Source organism: Salvia splendens, chromosome 13 (genome assembly GCF_004379255.2).
Source record: "Salvia splendens isolate huo1 chromosome 13, SspV2, whole genome shotgun sequence".
Classification (NCBI taxonomy): Eukaryota; Viridiplantae; Streptophyta; class Magnoliopsida; order Lamiales; family Lamiaceae; genus Salvia; species Salvia splendens.
The window spans coordinates 17,467,523-17,493,212 of NC_056044.1; the positions used below are offsets into that span (position 1 = coordinate 17,467,523).

The 25,690-nt window shown below is 51.0% G+C and overlaps 2 protein-coding genes and 1 non-coding gene across 3 annotated transcripts; all 3 read left to right on the forward strand.

Annotated features, from left to right (window-relative positions):
- Positions 1 to 9,503: 9,503 nt before the first annotated feature.
- Positions 9,504 to 9,908, forward strand: LOC121760619. Its single transcript, XM_042156259.1, has one exon. The coding sequence runs from the start codon at positions 9,504 to 9,506 to the stop codon at positions 9,906 to 9,908; it is 405 nt and encodes a 134-aa protein (XP_042012193.1).
- A 9,869-nt stretch (positions 9,909 to 19,777) lies between these two features.
- Positions 19,778 to 21,880, forward strand: LOC121760620. Its single transcript, XM_042156260.1, has 3 exons — positions 19,778 to 20,101; positions 20,278 to 20,421; positions 20,687 to 21,880. Exons 1-3 carry the CDS (start codon positions 19,778 to 19,780, stop codon positions 21,878 to 21,880), a joined length of 1,662 nt encoding a protein of 553 aa, XP_042012194.1.
- Positions 21,881 to 25,263: 3,383 nt separating this feature from the next.
- Positions 25,264 to 25,366, forward strand: LOC121763130. Its single transcript, XR_006042375.1, has one exon. It is a non-coding gene; the product is annotated as a U6 spliceosomal RNA (small nuclear RNA).
- The last annotated feature ends 324 nt before the right edge of the window (positions 25,367 to 25,690 follow it).

The window sequence follows — 25,690 nt, forward strand, 5'->3', positions numbered from 1 at the left end:
GGTTTGCGGCGCCTTCACCCCGGCCTTGTAGAGTGTTACTCGCCGAGCCCGACGGGGTACCCCTAAGCAAGTCCGCCATCGATTTCGGCCACGGCGAGGGGCCCAGTGTAGCTTCTACCCCCCCAAGTTGATTAACTACATTCAGCCCTTGTGTTGCGGCATCCGTCGCGGACTTAGATGTGTTTCCATTTCTCTTCGGATTGTGAGTTCGGCTTCTCCATTCTCGGTGTGGATCTTCTCGGCACCTACGTTGCCGTTGTGTGCCCTTCTCGGCTTTTCCATTCTCGGCTTTTCGGCTTTTTCTTTCTCGGTGTGGATCTTCTCGACTTTTTCCTTCTCGGTGAGGGTCTGTTCGGCATCATCCATAGGCGTATCGTTGGGTGTTGGTGTGTCTCTTGTCACTGCAACCATCTCGGCACTAGGCGTGGCCTTGTTCATCGTCTCGATAAAAGGCTTTTCTCGGTAGACGTTAGGGTTCGACTTCGGTCGCGGCTGGCCGAACTCCGCACTATGATGTTCCGAACTAGCCTCAAACGTAGCTCGGAGCTTGCTAGTTCGTCCTCGTTCGAGAGGGGGAAGTCCTCAAGAGAGGGTCCATTCCATCCCGAGGTGTGTGTGTGACACTTGCATGCATCCGAAGGGTTTAGGGGGAACTCCAGTGGATTGTGGCCGGCCGTAATGAGAGGTTGCGCAACCAATGTGTCTAGCATCTCCGCCGAGTCCAAGGCGGCTAAGTGGATGATTTCGGCCTTTGTTGGTTGCGTTGGGGCCTCCACGACAATCGTCTCACGTGAGCTCTTGGGACGGAAAGGAGTTAGCCCACTTTCGGAAGGAGGTTTTGGTCTCCAAGCCAATTCGGGAAAGTTGGGTTGCTGCAAAAAGGAGCTAGATTTTTGTTGTTTGGGGGGGCTCAACGGATGCATTGGGGCCAGCATCACGTGGTGTTCCGAAGTGGCAAGGCGCCAAGGAACTTTCGGAAAGTGAGTGATTTTGTTGTTGTGCCCATTTCGGGCAAGTTGACTAGCGCGTCCACCCAGGCCTTTTGACCCATGCTAGAGCCATCTCTCTCCGAGCAGCCATCATGTGGGGGGGTTGGTGCTCCTCCGTCACCAGTCCCCGCGTTTGCGCCGGCCGCAAGGTCATCGGCCGGAGCGTTGTCAACAGTTCTGGCGCCGGCAAGTTCTTCATTAATCTTAGCTTCATCTTCACCGTTGAGATTAGGGGGAGGGCTCCATCGACGTCGGGAAGATGGGCCTTTGCATTTTGGGCTTCCGACCGGCGAGCTCCCTTCGGCCCCGAAATCAATCTTCTTCCTAAGTTGCTTGTCCTCCGGCATCGGTGAGGGTACGAACCTTTTCCGACCAGTGCCTTTGATGGGAGGGGGGGTGTGTACTTTTCCGTGCCTTCACCTTCATTTTCAAAGTTTTCCTCGCCACTTTCCTGCAGGGAAAAATTATGGAGGGAGACTCCTCCGACGTGAAATTCATTGGCCGGTCCGAGAGAGGGTCCTCGGCCGGCCGGAGGACCATTAGCTGGTCCGAGATGGTGCGCGGTTCTTCTGACTCCGGGGGGGGATCCGGCAGGCGCTCCGGCATGATCGAGAGAATGAGTCGAGTCACCAGCCGCTCCGGAGCTTTGTTCGTGCCTTAGCCAAGGGAGTGGTTGGTTGGTGAGAATCCGAGGTCGGGAGGATGGTGGGTGGCTGGTGGAGCGGGGGCGTGAGGAGGACCGTCGACAGTGGTGAGCCGAGCAAGAATGGGGTGGGCGGCGATGTGGGCACTCAAAACGTTGTGGGGGATTCTAGAGAGAAGGGAGAGCGTCTCTCTCTAACTTACAATTTCCGTCTCTCTCTAATTAGTCTTTTTAGGACGTTTTGGGTTGACGCATTCGCGATTCCCCTAACGTTCCAAAATAGAAAATTTAACGACATGATTAACAAGAGGAGTTCGTACCCGGCGGGACTGACCCCCCTCCTTGGAATTCAATGATTTGAAGGTCCTTCTCCCCATGAGATGCCGCGGCCTCCAAAAAGGCGGGATTGGCGCCCTCATCGATTTCATTATGGGAGATGGTATCATCCCAATTTTCCTCGTCTTCCATATCATTCTCCACGAAGTTCTCTTGAGCCATGAGGGTGAAATATCGGTTAGTACTCAAGTGACTTGATGGCCCTTGTGCCTCGGTTTTCTCTAGGTCGAAGGGTTTAAAGAAGCCTTTCGGTTGCACAAGGGCCCCCGAAGTCGGGTTCACTTCTCGCCGCGCCATATCCGCTCCTCTTGGCGTACCCCCGCGCCCATTTCCAAAAGAGGGAATTTAGCGAGCACCCTTTAGGTGAAGTGGTGGTATGCTCATCATGGATGATGATCATGTCCTTACTCCCGGCACCTTGCAAATCACCCAAAAGTCCGGCCCCGACCACTCCGCCCCGAGTACATATTGGCTCTCGGGTTCATCCGGATGTTGCCTTCCTTTCCCTTGTGTTTCCCTTGTTGTTTCCATTCCATGTTATTATCGGTGTGCCTCGGATCAGTATTGTTCTTCTTAGCTCCTATTCCTCCGTGTTGTGGTTGTTTTGGTGTTGCTAAGTTGTAATTTCGTTTTGGAGGTCGATCCGCCTTCCCGGAAGCGTAACAAACTTCACTCTTGTGACCGACATGTTTGCATTCTCCACAGTAGGACGGGATCTATCCCACTTTACTTGCTGCACCAAAGGACGCCCACAAATGTCAAGGATGATCTCGTCGGGGGTGGCGGCTTTGTAATGTCGATCTCAATGCATAGCCGCGCAAAGGAGAGTCTTGATTTGTTGGCCGTCGCTCTATCTACTTGGATCGGGTTACAAAGGAGTTTCCCAATGGCATAGAGGGCCGATTGATCAAATAGGTGGATCGGGAGTCCAATTAGGTTGCACCATATAGCCGCAATTGGAGATTCACAATAGGCGTCAAATTCCGGAGACCATTTGAAAACTCTCATCGGATGCCGATCAATGAAACCACACCGGTGTCCTTTGGGTCCACTTAGGAGCCGAGCATAATCCGTCATGTCCTCAAATTGAACAAGAATATGTTTGGCGTTAATATATTTCCAAGTATAGCCACGGCAAAACTTAATGTTGTCTAGAGCCTTTTGGATTTGATAGGAAGCCGGGATTTAGTGCCAGAACTTACCTACAATAGCATGGCCGAGGGACGAGGCCAACCTTTGGATTTCTGACCCGGAGAAGTAAATGGATGGCACTCCGTTTGACGTGGAAGCAAAGCCAATATTTTGGATGTTCTCCGGGACAAAGACTTGCGGCCTTCAACCGCCGATGGTCCCCGCACCATGTCGGCCATGGATTTTGGCTTGGTGGGGTTCCTCACGCCCGGCTTGGTATTGCCTCCTAAAGGGTTGTTTGTCGGCTTATCTTTTGATTTAGCCACACCGTTTGGGTCGGTTCGCGGTTCATCACACGAGTCCCTCTCGACCCTGGGTGCGTAAGGAGGCCGCGGCATTTCTATGTCCATCTCGGTCGGCGTCGGGTCCATCGCTTGCGTGTCCGAGGCCGAAGGCGCGGACGTGTCTCGAGGGGGGGTTGCGGATTGCATTGGTCCTCGGCCATCCCGTACTCACTAACGCCGAGCCGGCTTCGAATGATGCTCGGATTTTCCGGGTCCTTCCCTTTTCGAGAGGTGGGAAATCTTCAAGGGAAGGGCCATGCTCAATGAGAGGCGCGCATGGTTCAATATCTTTGTCTCTCTGATCTGGGAGAAGGGTGACCTTCGCCGTGTAGTCCGTGGCCGGTGAGGGTTCGGCGAGGAGGGGCTGCGCCGCCGCCGCATCAAGCATCTCCGCCTCGGCCAGGTGAATGATTTGGAGGATATCACTCTTTTTTGTATTCATTTGCTGCATTGGTAGGGGTGAGCAAGGCTCCACATGTGACTTCCGGTTTGGTAAGGGGCAAAAGCACTTTCCGAAAGGTGATTTGTTCCCATGCCCAATTCGGGCAAGTTGACTATCTCACTCCCCAATGTACTTTTGGCACACATGCTACGGTCAAATCCTCTTGGGATACGTTTAGGGTTCCGACATCATCCCCTCCAACGGTCATCTCGCTCATGACGGGTCCATGGTCGAAGGGTGGCGCCACCTCCGCCGCCGGTGCATCTCCGTGAACCACCACTTCCATTTGGACCCCATCCTCGGATGTGGGGGCTTTAGGAAGGGCTCCTAGGCCAAGTGCTTCCTTGCTATCAATGGAGCAAGCCGGAAAAAGATTTACCTTGGATTTAAGGCTATCAAGGTCGGGGCTCGGGACGGATGACTCGGGCTCGGAGGGCTGCTCTTCTCCAAAGTCGAGCTTCTTCCTAAGTTGTTTGTCCTCCGGGAGTGGAGAAGGTACGAACCTTTTCCGGCCATGACCTTTTGTGAGAGGTGCCGGCGTGCTCTTCCTAGCCATCATCCTATTCTTCTTGCTTTGCATTTTCAAATCTTTGGCCGAGACCTTTGGTGTTGGTCATCGCATGAGTGAAAAATCATAAATTGGTCCGGGATAGACCTAGCCTCCTCGGGGTCTGGTGGGGCCGGGGTTGGGTTCGTGGGGGGGTCCGGCATGGCCAGCCGAGGGTGTGACCGCAGCGCCGAACCAAGGTGGGGAGACGGTGGAGTTGAGGAGGGATGGTGACACGACCGGCGTGGAAAAGGTCTCGGCGGGTTTGGGGGGGTGAGGTGTGGTGGTCGGCGTGAGGGAGTCACGGCGGGTCGTGGGTGTGAGTGGGTGGACGGCGAAAAGGATCAAGGTGGGGGAATTGCTAGAGAGAAGGGGGAGCGTCTCTCTCTAGATTCTTTTATCCTTTAAGTTAGTATGCAATGTGTCCAACACCTTGACAACGAAAAAAGACGGATTTTGCTGAAGTTGTTGAGGAATGTAGGCTAATGGACCTAGGGTTCGATGGTTCCCCCTTCACATGGGCCAAGAACGCGTTGTTTGAGAGATTGGACAGGGTCTTCATCAACGAGCAGTGGACCAGCGTTTTTGAGTCATCTAGAGTCTCGAATCTGCCGCGGGTTGCCTCCGACCATGGACCGGTCCTCATGCGGTGCGAGACCTCTACCCCACGACCCCAAGGTAAACCTTTTCGTTTCCAAAACATGTGGATCAGACACCCGGAGTTCAAAGGAGAGTAGTGACATCAAGTTGGGCACAACCGACCGAGGCTGTGGGTCTCCTTAACTTCCAAGTCAAATTAGCAAGGCTTAAGAAGGTACTGAAAAGATGCAATAAGGAGGTATTCGGCACCTTACATGCAAACCTTCGTGAAGCGAGGAGAGGGTGGTTTCGGTACAAGGAGCCTACGAGGCCGACCCGTCCCGATCAATCGAAGCAACATCAACAAGCACATAGCACAATATATCCTCCTCTTAAAAATGGAAGAGGATCTCTGGAGGCAAAAGGCAGCTGTGAGGTGGCTCAAAGACGGGGATAGAAACACCAAGTATTATCAAAGTTGGGTTAAGCAAAAAAGGGCCAGACTGCGCATACATAGCGTGCAAGTGGGGGATAGAGTACTCACTGAGGAATCCGAAGTGATGGCGTCGGCAGCTTTGTTCTTCCAGGATCTTTTAGCTCCCCCAACAACCCCTCCCCTAATTGAGCCAAACCTGAGCCTCATCCAACAAATGCCGAACACAACTGATTGGAGCGGTCTGATTTCCCTCCCAACGGCTGAGGAGGTCAAGCAAGCGGTGTGGGAAATATCGGGGGATAGCGCACCGGGGCCGGATGGATTCACCGCTACATTTTATCATAAATGCTGGGACACCATTGGCCACGACGTTGTCGACGCGGTGCTCCAATTTATCAAAGGGGCGTATCTCCCTCGGAGCATCACGGCAACGATGATTGTTCTACTGCCGAAAACGCTCAACCCGTCTTCGTGGTCAGAGTACCGGCCGATCAGCCTATGTAACGTATCAAACAAGATTATTACGAAGATCCTCACGTCTAAGCTCACCCCCTTCCTACCAAAGGTTCTCTCTCCAAACCAAAGTGGTTTCGTTAAAGGAAGGCTTCTCAACGACAACGTCCTCCTTGCACAAGAAATGTTCCATGAGCTCTATCGTAGCAAACCAGCACCAAATGTTGCCCTTAAGCTGGATATGGCGAAAGCCTACGACCGGGTTCAGTGGCCCTTTCTGTCCAAAGTACTTAAGCAAATGGGCTTTCCCGAGCCGTGGATCAATATGGTGGAGAGATGCATAGGCTATTGTTGGTTCTCGGTCTTGGTTAATGGTGCGCTCACGGGATTCTTTAAGTCTACTAGAGGGTTGCGACAGGGAAACCCCATCTCACCGGCCCTGTTCGTTAATGCCGTCGACTACTTATCTAGAGCCCTCGACAATTTGATCCTTGGGAGGAAAGAAATGACTTTCAAATCTACCCGGGCAAGCACTGAGGTTAGTCACCTTGCTTACGTGGATGACATCATTATCTTCACTCAAGCGGCCGTCGGACCCATACGACAATTGAAAGCTTACCTTGATGATTACACGGCTGTCTCGGGTCAGTTGATAAACCTAACGAAGAGCAACTTTTTCATCACGGAGAACAATGAAGGACATGCGGCCATTGTAGAAACAGAAGAGGGATTCTCTAGAGGTACGTTCCCCCTCCTTTATCTTGGAGTCCCCATTTATAAAGGTGCGAAGCGAACGGACATGTTCCTTTTCCTCCGAGAAAAAATCTCAAAACGGATCACGGGATGGGCCCACCGCCACCTCTCATTCGGTGGGAGGCTTACTCTCATCAAGAGTACACTTGAAGCTATTCCGATCCATGTATTTCAAGCCATCGAGCCGACCAAAGGGGCCCTCAAGCTTCTCGAGCAACAAATTGCACGCTTCTTATGGGGATCGGTTGAAGGGAAGAAAAGAACTCACTGGATTGGTTGGGAGCAAGTTTGCCTCCCCACAGCGGAAGGCGGGCTAGGGATCAGATGCTTTGAAGATGTCCTCAAGGCCTTCAATATCAAGCTATGGTGGAGGTTTAGGGAACATAATTCTCTTTGGGCCACCCACTTATATAGCAAATATTGCACCAAGAAAGTCCCCTTTGACTGGAGAAGTCTCGGGCAGAAGCAGCCCAACATGGAGGAGATTGGCTTCGGCATGGCCATTGGCCCAGGCCCATATCCGGTGGATCATTGGTGACGGCAAAGCATTGTTCTGGGATGATATGTGGCTCGGGGATAAACCTCTAAGGGAGAGTTGTATTGACACGAGGGGAAACCCCATGACGCGGGTCTCAGATTTTTGGCTCGATGGCCAGTGGGATCAAGCACGGATTACAATGACCCAACGCAAATCCGGCATCCCGCCCCACATCGCCGAGAATATTTTTAACGTCCCCATTCTCTCGGGGAGTAATGATGTCCCGAGGTGGTGCCTATCCCGGCGTGGTAATTTCACGGTTGCCTCGGCATGGGACACAAACCGCACCCGCCGGCCTATCATCCCGGCCCTCGAGGACATTTGGAACAAAGGCTTCACAACATCCATGTCAATATTTATGTGGAGACTAATCTCAAATAGGATCCCGGTTGATGCCAAGCTCCAATGGAGGAACATTAACTTGGCCTCGAAGTGTCATTGCTGCATCTCACACCCGAGGGTCGAAACATTACAACATATTTTTGTCAGCGGGCAAGGGGCCATCCGAGTCTGGAGATTCTTGACGAATGGTTTCGCGGGCCACAGCGAGCCCATCATCGAGGCAGACACCATCCCGTCGAGATTGGAAAAATGGTCAAAGAGATCAAATAAACTGCAAAAAAACGCCTTAGCTCGGGTTCTACCCTTGCATCATCTTTTGGTTCTTTGGGCAAGAGAGGATATAGCCGACATAATGGAGGTTCGGTTTCAAGGCGTTTAGTGTTATTTGGCAAGTTCAGTTGCACATCCCGCTTGTGGAAGGGGACGGCTTCGACCGAAACATTTGTCAGTGTCAAATTACACCGAGGTAGTCGCAGGCACCCCCAAGACCGAGACCGCCGGAGCAGAGAGTCATGGTCACGAATGGCAGCCGCCCGGATCCCCCATGGATCAAATTTAATATCAAGGGAGCCTACATCGAGGGCGACAGGTCGATCCGGTGGTGGAGGCATCTTTCGGAATCATCACGGCAACCTTGTCTCGGCCTTCCTCGCACCATTGGCCGCGAAGTCCAAACTCGAAGCGGAATTGGAGATGATCTGCCGGGGCCCTCTCCCATGCTACAGGCTGCGGCCATCGGACATGGGTCGAGACCAGCTCGAGACAAGCCTCAGCTCTGTTTAACAAGGCGAATGGGGACCAGCCACGTCCGGCACCCTCATGGTTAACATTCGACATTTGATGGCCGAGAAGCAATAGCCGAATTAGCACCACCCACCACGTTGGCAACAAAGGCACAGCCCTTCTAGCTCAATTGGGAATTGAAGCCACACTTCCCCAGACCATCGCGGAAGACTCAGCACCTAGGTTCCTTCGTGCAATCATCCATCTTGAAAAAAGTCGGGCACTCGCCTACATTAGCCTAAGGGGCGATGGGTGAGTTCCGGCAATTGTTGGACCCGACCGAGTTACCCTCTTTGACTTCGAGGATAGTCACGTGAAGTGAAAGCCGCCGAGGGCCGTAGAGTACACAGGTGTCGTAATAGCTTTGGCACGACCTCTCCCTACTCTTGTGGTTTAAATTGTCTAGTGTGTTTTGTAAATAGTTTTGGTCACCTAGCCTTAGATTGTTCGGCCCTTTTGTACTTCATGATTGTAATCCTCTTTCGTTTGAAATATAGGGATGAGGGACCCACGAACCCTCCACCGTGAAGGTGTTTGATTAAAAAAATAAAAATAAAAAAACAGAAGAGGTTACACGGATGCGCATTCACAAGATCAATGTAGGGGGGGGAGAGAACTCTCGGATGACTTGGAGATTAGGAACTCGGCGGTGGAGTACTTCCAAAATCTCTTAGCCCCGGGTCCCCTCACGCTCTTGGATCCGGACTTGAGCTTGATTCAACGCCTCCCACCATCACCCGAGGTGGGACGCTCTCCCGGACCCGCCAAATGCAGAGCAAGTGAAAAAAGCTGTTTTTGACATCTCCGGAGATAGTGCCCCAGGACCGGATGGCTTCACAGCCACCTTCTTTCAATCATGCTGGGATACGGTTGGTGTGGATTAGTTGACCGCAATCCGACAATTCTTTGGGGGTGCCTTCCTCCCTCGAAGCATCACGGCCACGAGCATCGTACTCATCCCGAAGAAGCTCGCCCCGGACTCGTGGAGTGACGACCCCGCCCTTATCAGCCTTTGCAACGTCTCCAACAATATTATCACAAAAATCCTCACGAGGCGGCTAACTCCCATCCTCCCTCGGTTATCTCTCCAAATCAGAGCGGGTTTGTGAAAGGGAGGCTCCGAAACGATAGCGTTCTTTTGGCGCAAGAAATGTTCCATGAACTTTTGAGGAGCTCACCGGCCCCCAATGCCGCAGTCAAGGATTGACATGGCTAAAGCTTACAACAGAGTTCAGTGGCCCCCTTTCCTCCCCCGCGTTATTGCCCCAAATCAAAGTGGATTCGTGAAGAAACGACTCTTGAACGACAACATGCTCCTTGCCCAGGAGATGTTCCACGAGCTACCAAGGTGCGCGCCTGCCCCGAATGTTGCCCTTAAATCGACATGGCAAAAGCATATGACCGCGTCCAATGGCCGTTTCTCCTCAAGGGTCCTACGACGGATGGGATTCCCGGAAGCTTGGATTTCCCTCATTGAAAGATGTATTGGCACTTGCTGGTTTTCGGTACTTATCATTGGCGCCCCCTCGGGTTTCTTCAAGTCTACCCGATGCCTCCGACAGGGCGATCGCATTTCACCGGCCCTGTCGTGATTGCGGCGGAGTACCTCTCAAGGGCGCTTGATAACTTATATTGGGACACAAAGAGATGACTTTTAAGGCGGCTCGGCACTGCAGGGAGATAAGTCACCTAGCCTATGCCGACGACATCATCATCTTCACCCAAGCGACTGCGCCCTCTATTAGGCACCTAAGATCATGCCTTGAAGATTATGCGGAGGTTTCTGGCCAACAAGTCAACCTCACCAAGAGTAACTTCTACATAGCTGAGATTCATGAACGTTGGGCAGGATCAATTCATTCGGAAGGAGGCTTTTTTTTTTTTTTAATCAAACACCTTCACGGTGGAGGGTTCGTGGGTCCCTCATCCCTATATTTCAAAAGTGGTTGATTACAAAACGTGGCCACACCCGAAAGTGATGTGCCTACATGAAAAATTAAGAGTAGTATGCGGTCCGGTACCACAAGCTCGGACCTCATCATACTCCCTTTCAAAAGGTAAAATACAATTCAACACAAAATAAAGACTATACATCCCTTTCAGCCAAAACTCGAGCCTATTCTTCCTCTTCATTATGGACCCGAATGTTCGGGATACCCATTGCATCCATTCTAATCATCGCTGTGTGAGGTGCCTTGGTGCCGTGAGGGCATTCATACGCCAGTAGTCATTTCTTTCTAATCCCATTTTGGCGAGGAGATCTCCTGCTCTATTCCCTTCCCGGTGGATGAAGGTGATACGAGTGTCTTGTGGGTGCTTGAGGATTGCGATTCGCGCCATCACCCGGCTAATATGGGTCGGTCCCCAGCGCGTGCCATTTAGGAGCTTAACCGCTTGTTGTGCATCCGACTCAACCCATATAGGCCTTCTGAATTCTGCGGCGAGCGTCAACCCGAATTGGATGGCCAGGAGCTCCGCTTCGAGGGCTGAGTGAGCCTCGAGTGGGGAGGTAAGGCTGCAAGCATGTTGCCCTCATGGTCATGAACAAGTCCTCCCCCCCCCCCGGCTTTATCCGTTGCCTCACTGTATGCTCTGTCAGTGTTGAGTTTGGTCCACGGTTCATCCGGCGGGTTCCATTTGACGACCATCGCAAGGGGCCTGGTCCTCCGTGGCTCGGCCTGACTCGGGCGTTGATCTTGAGGCGGACTCCTTTCCAATTCTTCGGTTTATAGGAACCATTGGCCATGCTATTTCTAAGGAACATTTGCACTTGCCATACCACATTGAAAGGTTTAAATTGCACCGATTGATGGCGACTTCTGTTTCGCTCCGCCCAAATGAACCAAATAATAAGGTACGGTATCGCCCGGCTGAGGTGTTTCTTACCGGGTTGTTGGACTCTCCGTGCCCAAACTTCGAGCCTATCTGGGATGGTGTCATTGATCCGGAGGGGTGGTGAAGATCCCTCGAACCAAGAGTCAAACTCCCTCCACACACCTCGGGCGCCAGCCCCTTGGATGAAGAGATGCTGCAGTGATTCGATGCCCGGTCTATGAGGGCAGCATTGGCATTTAGATGCCATTTCCATTCTTCTCCACTGTAGCTTCGTATCCACCGGTATTCGGTTGGAAAGGAGTCTCCATATGAAGATAGCAATAGAAGACGTGATGCCCGCTTTCCATAAGTCATCAAGGCCTTGGATGATAGGTCTTTGAGTTCGGATGGTCACCCAAGTTGATGCAAGTGAGAACTCCCCATTGTGTGAAAGCCACCATCTCGGCACATCCGGCCCCTCCGGGATGATTGGCGTGTCAAGGATCTTCCGGACGATGTGTTGTGTGAGGCCCCGCTTGCGCTTGTAGAATCCGCAACTTGGCTTCATTCCAAGATCCATTGATAATGTAATCAGCAACCTGGACAAGAGGGCCTCCCCTGTCATCGAGACAAAGTTCCCTCAGAGGAACCTCTCCTAGCCATAAATTATCCCAAAATAAAGTCTTTCCTTCTCGCACCACCCAACGAATGTACGGTTGTGCCTGTGCCCGAGCCTTCAGAAGCCTCTTCCAGGTAGGGCTACACCTCCCCGAGGCTCTAGCTGTGAGTGGGGACGCCTTACGACAATATTTAGCCATCATGTAAATAGCCCAAAGGGAGTTTTGTTTCCCGGAACCTCCACCATAATTTTATATTAAAGGCACGTAAAACCTCCTTGATCTTCCGAATGCCCAAGCCCCCTTCGGCCGTGGGTAGGCAAACCTGATCCCATCCTATCCAGTGCGTCCTTTTCTTCTCATTACTCGACCCCCAAAAGAAGCGAGCCACTTGTTGATCTAATTGCTTGAGGGCTCCGCCTGTTGGCTCGATAGCTTGAACAATGTGTAAGGGAATCGCCTCAAGTGTGCTTTTTATCAAGGTTAGTCTCCCCCAAAGGAGAGGTGCCGGTGAGCCCACCCAGAGATCCTAGCCGAGATTTTCTCTCGAAGAAACATGAACATATTCGTGCGCTTCACCCCCCGGTAAATAGGGACTCCAAGGTAAAGGAAGGGGAACGTACCTCGTGAGAAGCCTCCTTCACTTTGGATTATGTTTGCCCAGCCGTCATGCGCCTCGGAGATATAGAAGTTGATCTTGCCGAGGTTGATTTGTTGTCCAGACACCTCGGCATAATGATCTAGACATGCACGTAGCCTCCGGAGGGGGTTCACGGCCGCTTGCGTGAAGATGATGATGTCGTCCGCATAGGCAAGGTGGCTGATCTCCATGCTGCCTCGGGTTGCTTTGTATGTCATCTCTTTGTCTCCGAGGAAAAGTTTATCGAGTGATCTCGAAAGATAGTCCGCAGCAAGGACGAAGAGGGCGGGGGAAATGGGGTCCCCTTGCCTAAGGCCACGGGTGGATTTGAAAAAGCCCGTCAGGGCTCCGTTAATAAGGATCGAGAACCAGCATGTCCCGATGCACCTTTCGATAAGAGCCACCCAAGGCTCGGGGAAGCCCATTTGCTTGAGGATTTTTAGGAGGAACGGCCATTGAACCCTATCATATGCCTTAGCCATGTCAATCTTGATAGCGACATTAGGGGCTGGAGTACTTCTATGGAGCTCATGGAACATCTCCTGTGCAAGAAGCACATTGTCATTTAGAAGCCTCCCTTTGACAAACCCGCTTTGATTCGGTGCAACAACACAGGGAAGGAATGAGGCGAGGCGCCTCGTGAGGATTTTAGTAATCACCTTGTTGATCACGTTACACAAGCTAATGGGCCTATAGTCTCCCCAAGTCTCGAGTATAGACTTCTTGGGGATGAGTACGATACTCGTGGCCGTGAAGCTTCGTGGGAGGAAAGCCCCACCAAAAAATTGCCTAACCGCTTCCACCACGTCTGGTCCCAAGATGCCCCAACAAGCTTGAAAGAACAAAGCCGAGAAGCCGTCCGGGCCGGGCGCGCTATTGGCCGAGATATCGAAGACCGCTCGTTTCACCTCATCCGCATCCGGGGGTTTGGGGAGGCCCGCCAAATACTCCGAGGGAGGGAGCGGATGTAAGAGGCTGAGGTCCGGATCCGCGAGCTCCGGGTAGCTTGGGGCTAGGAGGTTTTGAAAGAACTCAACCGCCGATTCTTTGATGGCCGTGTCATCCGTGAGTTCACGCCCACTAGCGTAAATCTTGTGGATACGTAGCCGAATCCTCTTCTGCTTCACCCAACTTTGGTAAAATCTAGTGTTTTTATCCCCTTCCTCCAGCCAACGGAGGGCCGCCTTCTGATGCCAAAAATCCTCCTCCATCTTAAGAAGAAGGATGTACTCAGCAATTTGTTTGTTGGCCTCCGTTCTATTCCGGGCCGAGGGGTCACCTTCAAACTCCGATTGAGCCAAAGCAATGTTCTCTTCACAAGTTTTGAGGTTGGCATGTATATTCCCAAAAACTTCCTTGTTCCACCTTTTAAACGTTTGTTTGATCCTAGCTAGCTTTATCTTCAAGTTGAGGAGGCCCACAGCCTCCGTGGGAGCCATCCAATCTTCTTGCACCAACTCAACAAAACCCTCATGCCGAACCCATATGTTTTGGAACCGGAACGCTCTACCTCCCCCGTGGGCAATAGGTAGTCTGCATCTAACGAGGAGAGGCCCGTGGTCCGAAGCAATACGGGGTAGGTTAGTGACCCTTATTGCGTCAAACAGTTGGGGCGTCATCTCACTAATCAACACCCTATCCAACCTTTCCATGAGGCCATTTTTTGCCCAGGTGAATTCAGCCCCATCGTAGCCTGGGTCCATTAGTCGGCAATCCTCAATGGCCTCGGCGAAATCGACCATTTCGGCCTGACGATTTGTGTCACTCCCCGTCCTATCTCGAGTGGAGAGGATTGTGTTGAAGTCCCCTCCAATGAACCACGGTATTCCCTCCGAATCTTGGGCAATATCTCTCATCTTTTCCCAGAGGGCATGCCGCTCTCCTCTCGTGCATTTAGCATACACGGCCGAGATCATAATAGGGGTTGAAATCCGAGGACAGGTGAGCCTCCCATGTAGCAGCTGGTCCGAGTCATCCATCACAACAAAATCCATCCCTTCCTCCACAAAAATCCAAATTTTCCCATTGATGTTCGACCCCTTGTAGGACAGCCCCAACACTTTCGAGAATTTGTCCGGGTTAGGGGGGGTAAGCGGCTCCATTATTGCAAGGAAACAAATATTATTAGATTTAATTACTTTTTAGGACGTTTTGGGTTGACGCGTTCGCGATTCCCCTAACGTTCCAAAATAGAAAGTTTAACGACATGATTAACAAGAGGAGTTCGTACCCGGCGGGATTGACGCCCCTCCTTGGAATTCAATGATTTGAAGGTCCTTCTCCCCATGAGATGCCGCGGCCTCCAAAAAGGCGGGATTGGCGGCCTCATCGGTTTCATTATTGGAAATGGTATCTTCCCAATTGTCCTCGTCTTCCATATCATTCTCCACGAAGTTCTCTTGAGCCATGAGGGAGAAATATCGATTGGTACTCAAGTGACTTGATGACCCTTGTGCCTCGGTTTTCTCTAGGTCGAAGGGTTTAAAGAAGCCTTTTGGTTGCACTAGTGCCCCCGAGGTCGGGTTCACTGCTCGCCGCGCCAAATCCGCTCCTCTTGGCTTACCCCCGCGCCCATTTCCAAATGAAGGGAATTTAGCGAGCATCCCTATAGGTGAAGTGACATTATGCTCATCATGGATGATGATCATATCCTTACTCCCGGCACCTTGCAAATCACCCAAGAAGTCCGGCCCCGACCACTCCGCCCCCGAATGCATATTGGCTCTCGGGTTCATCCGGATGTTATCTTCCTTTCCCTTGTGTTTCCCATGTTGTTTCCATTCCATGTTATTATCGGTGTGCCTCGGTTCATCGTTGTTCTTCTTAGCTCCTATTCCTCCGTGTTGTGGCTGTTTTGGTGTTGCTACGTTGTAGTTTCGTTTTGGAGGTCGATCCGCCTTCCCGGAGGCGTAACAAACTTCACTTTTGTGACCGACATGTTTGCATTCTCCACAGTAGGACGCCCACAAATGTCAAGGATGATCTCGTCGGGTGGCGGCTTTGTAATGTCGATCTCAATGCATATCCGCGCAAAGGAGAGTCTCGATTTGTTGGCCGTTGCTCTATCTACTTGGATCGGGTTACCAAGAAGTTTCCCAATGGCATAGAGGGCCGATTGATCAAATAGGTGGATCGGGAGTCCAATTATGTTGCACCATATCGCCGCAATTGGAGATTCACAATAGGCGTCAAAGTCCGAAGACCATTTGAAAACTCTCATCGGATGCCGATCAATGAACCACACCGGTGTCCCTTTGGGTCCGCTATGGAGCCGAGCATAATCCGTCATGTCCTCAAATTGAACAAGAATATGTTTGGCGTTAATATATTTCCAAGTATAGCCACGGCAAAACTTAATATTGTCTAGGGCCTTTTGGATTTGATAGGAAGCCGGGATTGAGTGCGAGAACTTACCTACAATAGCATGGCCGAGAGACGAGGCCAACTTTTGGATTTCTGACCCGGAGAAGTAAATGGATGGCACTCCGTTTGACGTGGAAGCAAAGCCGATATTTTGGATGTTCTCCGGGACAAAGACTTGCGGGCCTTCAACCGCCGATGTCCCCCGCACTATGTCGGCCATGGATTTTGGCTTGGTGGGGTTCCTCACGCCCGGCTCGGTATTGCCTCCTAAGGGCTTGTTTGTCGGGTTACCTTTTGGTTTAGCCCCTCCGTTTGTGTCGGTTCGCGGTTCATCACACGGGTCCCTCTCGATCATGGGTTCATCGGGAGGCCGCGGCATTTCCATGTCCATCTCGGTCATCGTCGGGTCCGTCGCTTGCGTGTCCGAGGCCGAAGGCGCGGACTTGTCTCAAGGGGGGTTGCGGATTGCATTGGTCTTCGGCCATCCCGTTCTCACTAACGCCGAGCCGGCTTCGAATGATGCTCGGATTTTCCGGGTCCTTCCCTTTTCGAGAGGTGGGAAATCTTCAAGGGATGGGCCAGGCTCGATGAGAGGCGCGCATGGTTCGATATCTTTGGCCTTCGCCGTGTAGACCGTGGCCGGTGGGGGTCCGGCGAGGAGGGGCTGCGCCGCCGACGCATCAAGCATCTCCGCCGCGGCCAGGTCTATGATTTGGAGGATATCACTCTTTTTTGTCTCCAATTGCTGAATTGGTAGGGGTGAGCAAAGTTCCACATGTGACTTCCGGTTTTGGTAAGGGACAAAAGCATTTTCCGAAAGGTGATTTGTTCCCATGCCCAATTCAGGCAAGTTGACTATCTCACTCCCCAATGTACTTTTTGGCACACATGCTACGGTCCAATCCTCTTGGGATACGCTTAGGGATCCGACATCATCCCCTCCAACGGTCATCTCGCTCATGACGGGTCCATGGTCGGAAGGCGGCGCCACCACCGCCGCCGGTGCATCTCCGTGAACCACCACTTCCATTTGGACCCCATCCTCGGAGGTGGGGGCCTTAGGAAGGGCTCCTAGGCCAAGTGCTTCCTTGCTATCGATGGAGCAAGCCGGAAAGAGAGTTATCTTGCATTTAAGGCTATCAAGGTCGGAGCTCAGGGGGGAGGACTCGGGCTCGGGGGTCTCCTCTTTTCCAAAGTCGAGCTTCTTCCTAAGTTGTTTGTCCTCTGGGAGTGGGGAAGGTGCGAACCTTTTCCGGCCATGACCTTTTGTGAGAGGTGCCGGCGTGCACTTCCTAGCCATCATCCTATTCTTCTTGCTTTGCATTTTCATGTCTTTGGCCGACACCTTCGGTGTTGGGTCATCGCTTGAATGAAATACCATAAATTGGTCCGGGATAGACCTAGCCTCCTCGGGGTCTGGTGGGGCCGGGGTGGGGTTCGTGGGGGGTCCGGCATGGCCAGCCGAGGGTGTGACCTCAACGCCAAACCAAGGTGGGGAGACGGTGGAGTTGAGGACGGGTGGGGTGAGGTGTGGTGGTCGACGTGAGGGATTCGCGGCGGGTCGTGGGTGTGTGTGGGTGGACGGCGGAAAAGATCAAAGTGGGGGAATTGCTAGAGAGAAGGGAGAGCGTCTCTCTCTAGAATCTCGGATTTTGTTGGGGTGGCAGGTTTCATTCGGAAGGAGGCTTCACTCAAGGTACCTTCCCTTTCCTATACTTGGGCGTGCCCATATATCGAGGTGTTAAACGCACAGACATGTTTATGTTCCTTCGGGAGAAAGTTGCATCGCGGATATCTGGATGGGCTCATAGGCACCTCTCGTTCGAGGGGAGCCTTACACTAATCAAGAGTACTTGGAAGCGGTTCCTCTTCACATTTTCCAAGCCATCGAGCCAACAACCGGCGCTCTCAAACAGATTGATCAACAGCTGGCTAGGTTCTTCTGGGGATCCTCAAACGAAAAGAAGAAGACACATTGGATCGGGTGGGATCAAATTTGCCTGCCTACCGCCGAGGGAGGCCTTGGCATCCGCAGGTCAAAGGAGGTCCTCCGAGCCTTCAATGTCAAATTATGGTGGCGGTTTAGGGAACAAAACTCACTTTGGGCATTGTACATGATAGCCAAGTATTGTAGCACGGCCTCTCCGCTAGTGGCTAGACCCTCGGGACGAAGTATTCCAATCTGGAAACGGCTCATGAAAGTTCGGGCACAAACGCAGCCGCACATTAGGTGGGTGGTGGGGCAAGGCAAGATCTACTTTTGGGACGACATATGGCTCGGCAATTGTACCTTGAGGGAGCTAGCGCTTGATGATCGAAGATGCGCGAGGGACATGGTTGGAGCCTACACCCGGAATGGACAATGGGGCGAACCCAAACTTCAACTCCTCCATGCCCAAGCCGGCCTCCCGCAACATGTAATCCAGCAAATTCTCGGCATCCCAATTGTACATGGAGAACTGGACATCCCAAGATGGAGCCTCTCTCGGCTCGAGGACTTCTCCCTTGCCACGACATGGGAGACCTTCCGTACTCAGAGACCTATCATCCGGGGATTGGATGACATATGGAAGGCTGGCCTTACCAATTCAATATCCATTTTCGTTTGGAGGCTGCTCTCTAACCGGATCCCGGTCGACACAAAGCTTCAATGGAGGAAGATTGAGATGTCTTCTAAATGCCAATGCTGCCCATTCAGTCCAAACATTGAGTCCCTACAACACCTTTTCATCCAAGGTTCTGGGGCTGTCAGAGTGTGGAGAGAATTCGATGTCTGGTTTGAAGGATCCTCACCACCAATCCGGATCAATAACACCATACCGGAACACCTGGAGGTCTGGTCGCGAAGAACCCGACAAGATAGCAAGAAACACCTTAGCCACGCCATGCCTTATCTCATCATGTGGTTCCTTTGGGCCGAGAGAAATCGGAGCCGGCACCAACTGACCCAATTTAAGGCGTACAACGTGGTTTGGCAGGTACAAACTAATATCCGAAACAGTATGATTAATGGGAGCATAAAGAAAAAACATTGGAAGGGAGTGAGATTCAACTTGCACATTTCGGCCGAAGCCGAAACTAGGGCGCCTAGGCCTCTTGCCGTGTCGATCAAATGGCACCCTCCGGACGGGCTATGGATAAAGATCAACACGGATGGCGCGTTTTTGCACACCCTGGATAAGGCCGGAGGGGGAGGAATAGTCCGTGACTCCGCGGGGAAGATGTTAGCCACCTTCGCCACACCACTCCAAGCCCATTCGGCCCTTGAGGCCGAGCTCAAGGCCATTCACTACGGACTAATCTTGGCAAAGGAGTTCAACCGACCAATTTGGCTCGAGGTGGATTCTGAACAAGCGCTTAACCTTCTCAATGGTGCTAGTTGGGGGCCGCCCCAAGTTAGGCATGAAGTAGCTCGTCTAATCGTCCTCAAACGTCAAATAATGCTACGCACATCCTTTATCCACCGGGAAGGTAACAAGGCCGCTGACTTCCTCGCACAAATGGGCGTCGAAAAAATTGAGTACCACCGCATGACCGCTAGTACATCCCCTCGGCTATTAAGGGCTATGGTCCGCATGGAGGAAATGGGCATTCCGAATATCCGAGTCCGAGGCGATGACCCTATCTAGCATAGATGTTTTGTCTATTTTTGCATTTCGAATGGAGTAGGATGAGGTCCGCACCATGTTGGTACGAACCGCTCACTACTCTAGTTGTACATTTTGTTGGAACACCACTTTCGGGTGTGGCCATGAATTGTAACCTATCTTGATGGAATATAGGGATGAGGGACCCTCCACCGTGATGGTGTTTGATCAAAAAAAAAAGCCACTCCAGGCATGTCCCCTCCTTACTCTTATAGTGTAATGTTCTAGGGTACTTTGTAATTATTTTTTGGCTTCCTAGGCATAGTTTGATAGGCCCCTTGTAATTCTCTGAATGTAACCTTTTGATGTGATATATAGGGATGAGGGACCCACGAACCCTCCACCGAGACGGTGTTTTTCTTAAAAAAAACCTCAGGCGAATGGAAGAAGACATTGCCTTGGCCCAAGAGGAGTATGAAGGAAGGCCTTCGCCTGGGAATAGGACGACGATCAACAAACTTATTGCTACTTACATCCTTCTCCTCAAAATGGAGGACTTTTGGAGGCAGAAGGCAACACTCCGATGGCTTGCGGAGGGAAACAAAGGCACAAGATTCTATCAAAGTTTGGTCAAACAGAAGAGGATCCAGATGCGCATCCATACTATCAAAGTGAACTGGGGAGAAGTCACAGACAAACCTGAGATCAGGGAGTCGGCGGTTGACTTCTACAAAAATCTCCTTGCACCTGAACCAATGGAGCTCGTGGAACCGGACCTCGGCTTTCTCCATCGACTCCCACCCTCGGCACAAGTGGATGGCCTCTCCATCCCACCCGATGCGGAGGACATTAAGAGGGCCATCTTTGATATCTCCGGTAATAGTGCACCAAGCCCGGATGGATTCACAACAACCTTTTTCTAAGCTTGTTGGGGGAGCAGGGGGACGGATGTGACAGCAGCGATCCGACAGTTCTTTCTGGGGGCCTTTCTACCTCAAAGCATTACTGCGACGAGCATCGTCCTCTCGCAAAAAAGGCATCCCCGGAGACATGGGGTGACTACAGACCCATCAGCCTCTGCACCGTAAGCGCACCCGGTTCGGACGGATTCTCGGCCGTCTTCTACCAATCCTGTTGGGGGTTAGTTGGGCCGGACGTTGTGGATTAATAAGCAGGTTTTTCTTGGGGAGTATCTACCCCGAAGCGTCATGGCCACAAACATCATCCTCATTCCGAAAAAGGCTTCGCCCGAGACGTAGGCTGACTTTCGCCCCATAAGCCTGTGCAATGTCCTTCATAAGATCATCACAAAGGTATTAACGGCATGACTTGCTCCTTTTTTGCCCCAGGTAATCTCTCCAAACCAGAGCGGATTCGTGAAGGGTCGGTTCCTTCATGACAACGTTCTCCTCGCCCAAGAGATGTTTCACGAGTTAGCAAGGTGTTCCCCGGCACCGAATGTGGCGGTTAAGATCGACATGGCTAAGGCCTACGATAGTTTCCAATGGAGTTTTTTTCTCAAGGTACTCCGACGCATTGGCTTTCCGGATGCTTGGACAGGCCTAATTGAAAGATGCATAGGCTCATGCTGGTTCTCAGTCCTTATTAATGGCGTCCCTGCTGTGTTTTTCAAGTCAACTCGAGGGCTCAGACAGGGAGACCCCATCTCGCCCGCATTGTTCTTGATTGCCGCAGATTACTTATCTAGGGCCCTTGACAGGCTCATTCTGGGCAAGAAGGATATGATCTTCAAAGCCTCCAGGAGATGCATGGAAATCAGCCACCTGGCATATGCCGATGATATTATCATCTTCACCCAAGCAGCCGCAAACCCCTTGCACCGGCTCAGAGCGTGCCTCGATGGGTATGAGGGGGTATCCAGGCAACAGATCAGCCTCCCCAAAAGTAACATCTATATTGCCGAAGCACACGAGCAGCGGGCGCATGCAATCCAAAGTGAAGGTGGCTTCTCATATTCTGGGGAGTCAAGCACACGGAAATGTTTATGTTCATCCGAGAGAAGATATCTAGAAGAATCTCCGGATGGGCCTTCCGAGAGACTCGGAATTCGCAAGTTCACGGAAGTCCTTCGAGCTTTCTACATCAAACTTTGGTGGCGCTTCCGAGAACAGAGTTCCCTATGGGCACGATACATGATGCGAAAGTATTGCGCCTCATCCCTGCCACTCTCCTCGAGGACATCGGGTAGACATAGACCAACGTGGAAGAGGCTGGCCAAAACTTGGGTGCAGTCTCTCCCGCATATCCGGTGGCTAGTTGGGCAAGGACATATCTACTTTTGGGATGATTTATGGCTCGGTGACCCTCCTCTTAGGGGGCTATGTTTTGATGAGCAGGGCAGCCCCGCGATGACCGTCTCGGAATTCATCAACGATAGCGCATGGGATGTCCCTAAACTGCAATTGCTTCACGACCAGGCCGGTCTCTCACAACAGCTCATCGAGCAAATTTGTCAAACCTCGATCATTTCAGGGGAGCCGGACGTCCCGAGATGGACGCTATCCCGATCGTTTGGGAAATGATCCGGACGCCGAGGCCCATCATCCAGGGACTTGAGGACATTAGGAAGGCTGGTCTCACAACCACCATCGCCATTTTCAATTGGAGACTCCTGTCTAACCGAATCCCTGTTGACTCAAAGCTCCAATGGCGCAAGATCGAACTTGCGTCCAAATGCCAATGCTGCCCACACCGGCCTAGCACCGAGTCCCTTAAACACCTCTTCATTCAAGGTGCCGGTGCGATTAGAGTGTGGAGAGAATTCGACGGGTGGTTTGAAGGCTCATCATCTCCTCTCGGCTTGAATGATACTATACCTACAAGAATTGACGTGTGGGCGCGAAGAACGCAACAGCCGGGAAGGAAACACCTCAGCCGGTCCATGCCTTACATTACATTTTGGTTCCTATGGGCGGAGAGAAACAGAAGCCGGCATCAAGAAGCCCAATTTAAGACTAGCAATGTTATCAGGCTTATCCTTACATTCGTCCGAAATAGCATGGCCAACGGAAGGCTCAAGCCGAAGCATTGGAGAGGGGTTAGGCTAGGAGTCACCATCCCGAGCCATGCCGAACCCCAAAGGCCACCGCGATTAGCATTGCTGATTAAATGGGAGCCACCGGACCAGCCCTGGATAAAGCTTAACACGGACGGATCCTTTATTGAATCAACAGGAAAATCCGGGGGAGGAGGCCTTATTCGAGATCATTCGGGAAGGGTGCTCGTAGCCTTTATGCTCCCCCTCGAAGCACATTCACCCCTTGAAGCCGAGCTGCTGGCCATGCACCACGGGCTGAAGCTGGCCACGGAATTTGCGAAGCCAATTTGGCGTGAGTCGGATGCCGAGCAAGCAATCAACTTACTCAAAGGAACAAACTGGGGCCTGCCCACATCCGGGTAGTCATGGCGCACATTGCCCTACACAAGCGCCAGCTCACCCTCCGTACAACCTTCATCCACCGAGAGGGAAACAAGGCGGCTGACCTACTTGCGAAGATGGGTGTGGACCTGGGTCATTGCCAACTTTTGGAGGTCCGAAACGCGCCGAGAGTGCCCTTAAAGACATCATCCGAATGAAACAAATGGGGATCCCCAACATCCAGGTCCGTGCTGAGGACGAGGCTTAGAAGGTCACCATAGAGTAGGCAGGTGTCGAGCCACCCGCGACACGATCCCGACTTACTCTTTAGGTATTTTGTGAAACTTTTGATATTTTGATTTTTTTGATGTAATAGCTTTTTGTAACCTAGGCCCTGGATTAGGTCGATTGTAACCGAGATTGTTTTACTCAATATAGGGATGAGGGACCCATGAACCCTCCACCAGTATGGTGTTTGAACAAAAAAAACATCATCTCCTTCCGCCCTAAAATATACCGGTCAAGCACCCTAGATAGGTAATCCGCTGCAAGAATGAAAAGCGAGGGAGATATTGGATCTCCTTGTCTAAGCCCTCGAGATGATTTAAAAAAACCAGCAGGGCTCCCATTAACTAACACCGAGAACCAGCAAGGGGAGATGCAGTTCTCAATTAACTTTACCCATTTATCAGAAAAACCCATGTGTTTCAGAACCTTGAGTAAGAACGGCCATTGTACCCAGTCATAGGCTTTCTCCATGTCCAGCTTAAGTACCATATTCGGAGATGCCACTCCCTTCCATAGTTCATGAAATAGTTCCTTAGCAAGTAATACGTTATCACTAAGCAATCGCCATTTGATAAATCCACTTTGATTAGGGGCTGCTAGCAAAAGTAGGAGGGGGGCAAGTCTTGAAGTAATGAGCTTAGATATGATCTTACTTATCACATTACATAAGCTAATAGGTCTAAATTATGCCCATCTTGTGGGATTCCTCTTCTTCGGGACAAGAACAATTAATGTGGCCGCAATACCCCTTTGAATCTGTGAGCCCGTAAAGAAGTCCAGCACAGCCTCCACCACATCTTTCCCAATAATGTCCCAACATACTTGGAAGAAAAGTGGTGAGTACCCATCTGGACCCGCTACACTTTCTGTATTAATGTCAAAAACTACCTGCCTTACTTCCTCGGCTGATAGGGCTTCTACTAGCTGCTCCATATATATATGTGATGGAAGGGTGGGGATGATTTCCAGATTTGGTTCTCCCAGAGGACCCACTTCTTCAGATATAAGGTTTTTGAAAAAAATTTCCACCGAGTTTCTGATTTCCATATCCTCAGTTAAAATCTGCTCGCCATCCTCAATCATGTGAATTCTAGATTTAATTCTTTTTTGTTTCACCAACCTTGAAAAAACCTCGTGTTTCTCTCTCCCTCTGCCACCCACTTTAAAGCCGCCTTTTGCCTCCATAAATCTTCTTCCATTTTCAGCCTCAACAAAAATTCAGTCGTGGTTCTATTCGTTTTAGATTGCAATTGAGGGGAAGGGTCTTGCTCATATTTTTCCTGAGCCTCCTCTATTTTAGGTTTCCTAAACTTTTCAAAGATATTTTCAAATACAACACGATTCCATATTGTCAAACTTCGCTTGAGCCGACTCAATTTGAGTTGTACATTGATCATCCCCCTCGTGCCAGTTTCCTCCCTTCTGCATCTATCAACTTCTTGAAGAAATAAGTGATGTCTAACCCACATGTGTTGAAAACGAAAGGAAGGTCCCACTCTCGGACCCGGGCCCCTGCACACTATTAGAAGTGGGCTGTGATCTGATAAAACTCTGGGGAGATTTGTGACTCTCGTGGATTCAAAAATGTTTGCCCAGCCTTCTCCCTGTAGTACTCTATCCAACCTTTCAAATGTATCTCCTCTTGCCCAAGTAAATTTAGGTCCATCAGCACCTACATCTAGAAGTTGGCAATCACTAATTGTCTCTGTAAACTCCATCATTTCCCTTGTTCTCTTCTTCTTACCTCCCTGCCTTTCCTCCTCAGAAACAAAGATGTTAAAGTCACCTCCCACTAGCCAGGGCAATCCATCTAACTTAGCAGCCAATTCTCTAAACTTGCTCCACATCCCAGCCCTTCCTTTTCTGGAACATTTCCCATATGCCACTGAAATAAAGACCGAAGCAGGAAGCACAAGAGTTATATATATAGCATGTACAATCTGTTCAGAGTCATCCCACTCATCAACTTCTATTCCATCTGCCGCAAACATCCAAATTTGCCCATTACAATTACACCCCTTAAATTGCAGACCAAAAATCCTACTAAAGAAATCCGGCCTAGGCTTAACCAATGGTTGTTCAATGATAGCCAAGATCATAATCTTATTTTCTTTTACCAAACGTTTGATGATGCTCTAAGTGTTCACATTTGCCACACCCCTAGCATTCCAAATCAATATCTTGAGTGACATATCAACCAAGAGCAGGTGAGCCCGAAGCATTAAGCTTCCCTTTCTTCCCCTTGTTCTCTTCTTCCCCGTCCCTTCGGGGACATCCGATAAAATTGGAATGATACAGAGAAGATTAGCATGGCCCTTGCGCAAGGATGACACGCATAAATCGAGAAATGGTTCAAATTTTTTTTTGTTCTCTTATTCCCCCTCCTTCAACAGAGCCAGAGAGGATCCTCTTTTTTTTTACTCCACAGCCAGACTGAAACATATCTTCATCCTCAGGATCCTCCTCATAATCCCAATCCTTTTCATCTTCATACGTTTCATTTTCATAATCGCCATTTGGTAAAAGTTTTAAATATCGAGTGAAGGCAGAATGCCCTGCAGACAGCCCACCAGATGATTCCACAGAAAGTGAATCTAGCATCGAGAACCTGTTGGAGAGTCCTCTTGGTCATCCTCCTTCCTCCGAGGTTCCCTTTTTCAAGCCCTCAAACTTCCCAAAGCCACCC